This window comes from Pleurodeles waltl, chromosome 2_2 (genome assembly GCF_031143425.1).
Source record: "Pleurodeles waltl isolate 20211129_DDA chromosome 2_2, aPleWal1.hap1.20221129, whole genome shotgun sequence".
Taxonomy (NCBI): Eukaryota; Metazoa; Chordata; class Amphibia; order Caudata; family Salamandridae; genus Pleurodeles; species Pleurodeles waltl.
The window spans coordinates 654,779,655-654,783,538 of NC_090439.1; the positions used below are offsets into that span (position 1 = coordinate 654,779,655).

At 44.8% G+C, this 3,884-nt stretch overlaps 1 protein-coding gene across 1 annotated transcript; it reads left to right on the top strand.

Annotated features, from left to right (window-relative positions):
* The first annotated feature begins 1,105 nt into the window (after nucleotides 1-1,105).
* LOC138282524 (uncharacterized) lies at nucleotides 1,106-3,416 on the top strand. The gene is made up of 2 exons (XM_069220210.1): nucleotides 1,106-1,495; nucleotides 1,610-3,416. The coding sequence occupies exons 1-2, from the start codon at nucleotides 1,106-1,108 to the stop codon at nucleotides 2,237-2,239; spliced, it is 1,020 nt and encodes a 339-aa protein (XP_069076311.1). The 3' UTR covers nucleotides 2,240-3,416.
* The last annotated feature ends 468 nt before the right edge of the window (nucleotides 3,417-3,884 follow it).

Here is a 3,884-nt window from a genome sequence, read left to right on the forward strand (position 1 = left end):
GATGCACCTGACCTCAGAAAACACAACCTATCTATTGAACAACAACCACAAAACCCCTATTCCCGCCAACCATTGGGTAAGAGGGTACGGAAGAAAAGGTTTACGAGGGCCCCACTCCTATGCCAGCCACTATGTCACCTAATTAAAATGGTGGCTGGATCATAAAAATGTCAGGCTATATACAGTACTCCTTATTCATGCCATAGGGTTAGCCAATTCTAAAGTAAATTGGGGGGGGGATATATGTAATGGGAGGCTGTATGTCACTATTAGAGGATCAGACAAAAGAGGGCAAAGGTAGGATAAGCAGGGTTAATAAAGTATTCTGATACCCAGTACAAGCAAAGGGGATAAGGAAGAGGTAAACAGATAGCCTGTATCAGTTTGCCCCCAATCTATCTGGTCAACCCAGATTCCTCAGTGTGTGTTCTGTTTATCTGTGTCATTTAGAACTGTTTGCGTCAGTCTGTGAGTGTTGGCCTATATTGGGCCTGTTGGTCTCTGGCTTTCCTATATTTGCCCTGAAATGCTCTAACAATCTTCCAAGGCTCCTAATTCTCCACCTAGCCTCAGTTCCTCACAAGTAGTAGGAAGGGATACCTTTAATCACCATATTAAAAGTGACAGTTATCCCGCCCCGGATATGACGTCATATCCGGTGGCTGGGACTTCCGTTGTCCCTGAAAGCCCTCCCCGGAAGTGACGTGTGTGCATGGGGGTGTCAATTGGGCTGGGCCCTCATGGTGTCACGTGTTAGCCCTGTGTCTGGGTCCTAGCCCCTGGGTTTTGGCCTATGAGATATGTAAAAAGTATGACTTAGTGATGTGCACGTGGTTTCAGAGCTTGAGAGGGACAGGTCTGGACATGTCAGACATTCATGCCCAAGTGCCAGTTAGGGGCCCTCATGGTGTCACGTGTTAGCCCCTCTTTTTTTGAAATGTTGCATATAAGGAGCTGGTTAGAACCGGCTGTCAAACCGTGAACCAGGGTTGAAACAGTTTGGCAAGGTGCCATGAAGAGATACAATCCGATCGCAAGAAAAGCAGCCTCCTCAGGGGCCCTGAACACTATTGGTAGATATTACCGGACCCTCGCCCCTCTTACGATGGATAGGAATGCACAACAGGGTGTCCCGGCCACCCAAGATACCGATGTTACCGGTTTTGAAGAGGAACTTTGCTACCGGCTTGAAAAGCTCAACCTCAAGGCTGTGTCGACCCAGATATCCCCTATTAAGGGGCCCGACAGCGACAGCAATGCCTCGAAAGATGAATTAAGTGTTGCATCTAACTTCATAGACATTGAAGATGTTGAAGAATGTGTAGCACCACCGAATTCGCCCATCTATGAAGACATGGGCGACCAGGAGGCCACCGAGTCAGAGGCCGTTATTGTACAGCCATCAGGTGTAAGCTCCGGCGCTGTTTCTGCCCCAATGGACCTCTGCGACTCCCAGGATTTCAGAGGAGCCTCTGAGTGTGATGCGAATATGGAGGTTGGTAATGACAGTTTTGTTATTTATTTTTTTATTTTTATTTTTTATGTCTGTATACTCTAATGTCATACATTTAACTAATAATGTGTCTTGTGCTTTCTGTTTGAACCCTAGAACGTAGCTGAAGAAAGTGAGCCTCTAGAAGGGTCAACTCCAAAGGTTAACGCTGTAAATTTTTACTGCTTATGCTGTTCCAGACAGTCTGGAAGTGTTACAAGCCAGAACAAAGAGCCTCGTAAGAAATGTGTCTGCACCTACACTAGCCGCGATTTTGAAAAGGAAGCTCCGGGCGTACCCTGGGCCACCATATGGCCAGTTAAAGGTTTTGCAGCGGCCGCTGTGAACGCCTGTGTTAAACGGGATTATTATGATCTTTGTTACGGGCATAAAATTAATGCGCCTCAACAGGATGCTCATGAATGTTTATACGATGCATACACACCAAGAATAATTCGCCACATTTGTAGTCGGATAGACCCTCACCGGGTATATAGGTTGTTAAGGGTTGTGTATGGGCTGTCGGCTGTGAAGAAAGGTGTCCACAGTGATATGATTAAGGTCTTGGCTGCGGCTGTCAATGAGATCCGATACGCTGCTGAGCCCTGCTCAAAACTCGACCGCATGCATGGTATGTGTCCCCACTTTGACATAAGTATGTTAGAACGGGTTATAAAAAGACGAATGTGTGACATTTATCATAAAAACAGAAGAATGAAGTCTCTAGCCCCACGAAAGCTGTTTTAGAAAAATAAAATAAATTAATTAATAAAAAAAAAAAAAAAAAAAAGTAGACCATGAATGTGTTACTTAACGCTCCATACTTACTCACTTTTAGGCGGGGAATCCGGGTATCGAGATGCAAGATGCCTATGAGTTACAACCGGGCTACATCTGTATCGGGAGATTGATTTTTGTGCTGGTTAAAGAAAGAATAGCTGAAATACATCCTATGACTCTGCGGTATCTGAACATTTCGGAACCTTCAGCCTTGTTGCAATGTAGCAGTCATTTGTGTATCGCCAAGTGGTGTATCAATGGGCGGCTAAACGCATCTGTTGAATGCCAGACCTCGGACAAAGACCACATTCGAGAGTTAAGACTTTCACCTGAGACGGGGATACACGAGGCGTTGGTGAACATGACTGAAGATTATGTCACAAATAAAGGTTCGGAATGGTCCTGGTTAGAACTGTATGAACTGTTGAATTTTGTCAGTATCCTGAGTGTTCAGAGTTATAGGCGTGGGGAGCGGGAAGTCCTGTCTAGAGCTATTGAGAGTATAGCTATAAAAATATCAAAGTTTGTGACGCTTAGCGTTTGTGAAAGGCCATACTCTGAGTAACATGTGTAGTGGGGGTTGTACTATGTATACGTTTGTAAAAAGACCACAGCGGTCCAGCGTTATGACATCTATAAACTCTGTAGCACAAAATGTCAAATACACGTTGGTTGTGTAGCCCAGCACCATTTTTTATGTTTTTCATGTTTAATAAAATGACCTTACACAAAACAAGCGTCTTTCATTTCGTGGTGTTGGTGGGAGACAACATGACGGATGCGGATTTAAGGAAGCTTTATTACGATAAACATGGGGTTGGAAGTTTCGGAGGTTCCGAAGCTCTATTTAGAAGGGCTCGAGCTGAAAATGAATCTGTAAAACGTGCCAGTGTGAAGACTTGGTTAGCTGGGGAAGAGGCTTATTCGCTGCACAAACCTGCCAGGAGGCGCTTTAAGAGGCGGGCCACCGTTGTTAACGCACAGCTCGATTATCAGTGGCAGGCCGACATAATCAGTCTTCAAGATCTAGCAAAACATAACGATGGCGCCATGTATATATTAACCGTCATAGATGTCTTGTCCAAATACGCCTATGCAGAGGCATTAAACGATAAAAGTGGTACCAGCGTTACAGCTGCTTTTAAAGACATCTTCGCTAGCGGGTGTGTGCCCCAGAAACTACAAACAGACGGCGGAAAGGAATTTTTAAACAAACATTTCCAAAAATTATTAGACCTGCACGCTGTTCAACATTTTGTAACGCACACAGAGGTAAAGGCTGCTGTTGTAGAGCGTTTTAACCGTACTTTAAAGTCGAAGATGTGGCGATATTTCACCGCCAACAACACCTACAGATACGTGGATGTTCTAAAGGCTTTTATAGATGTTTATAACGCCACCTACCACAGGACAATCAAAATGGCCCCTGTTAAGGTAACAAGGGATAATTCGTTAACGGTGTGGAGAACGGTGTACGGTGGGCGTCTCACGCCGAAGGTCAAGAAACCGAATTTAAAAGAAGGGGATCATGTCAGGGTTTCAAAGTTGAAGGGGGTCTTCACCAAAGGCTACCAGCAAACATTCAGCGATGAGATATTCATAGTGGAAAGTG

Excerpts from the sequence above, each read along its gene's own strand:
- LOC138282524 (XM_069220210.1), top strand. The coding sequence starts at position 1,106 with ATGGATAGGAATGCACAACAGGGTGTCCCGGCCACCCAAGATACCGAT. Across the intron at positions 1,496-1,609 it reads AGTGTGATGCGAATATGGAG|AACGTAGCTGAAGAAAGTGA; the intron begins GTTGGTAATGAC and ends TTTGAACCCTAG.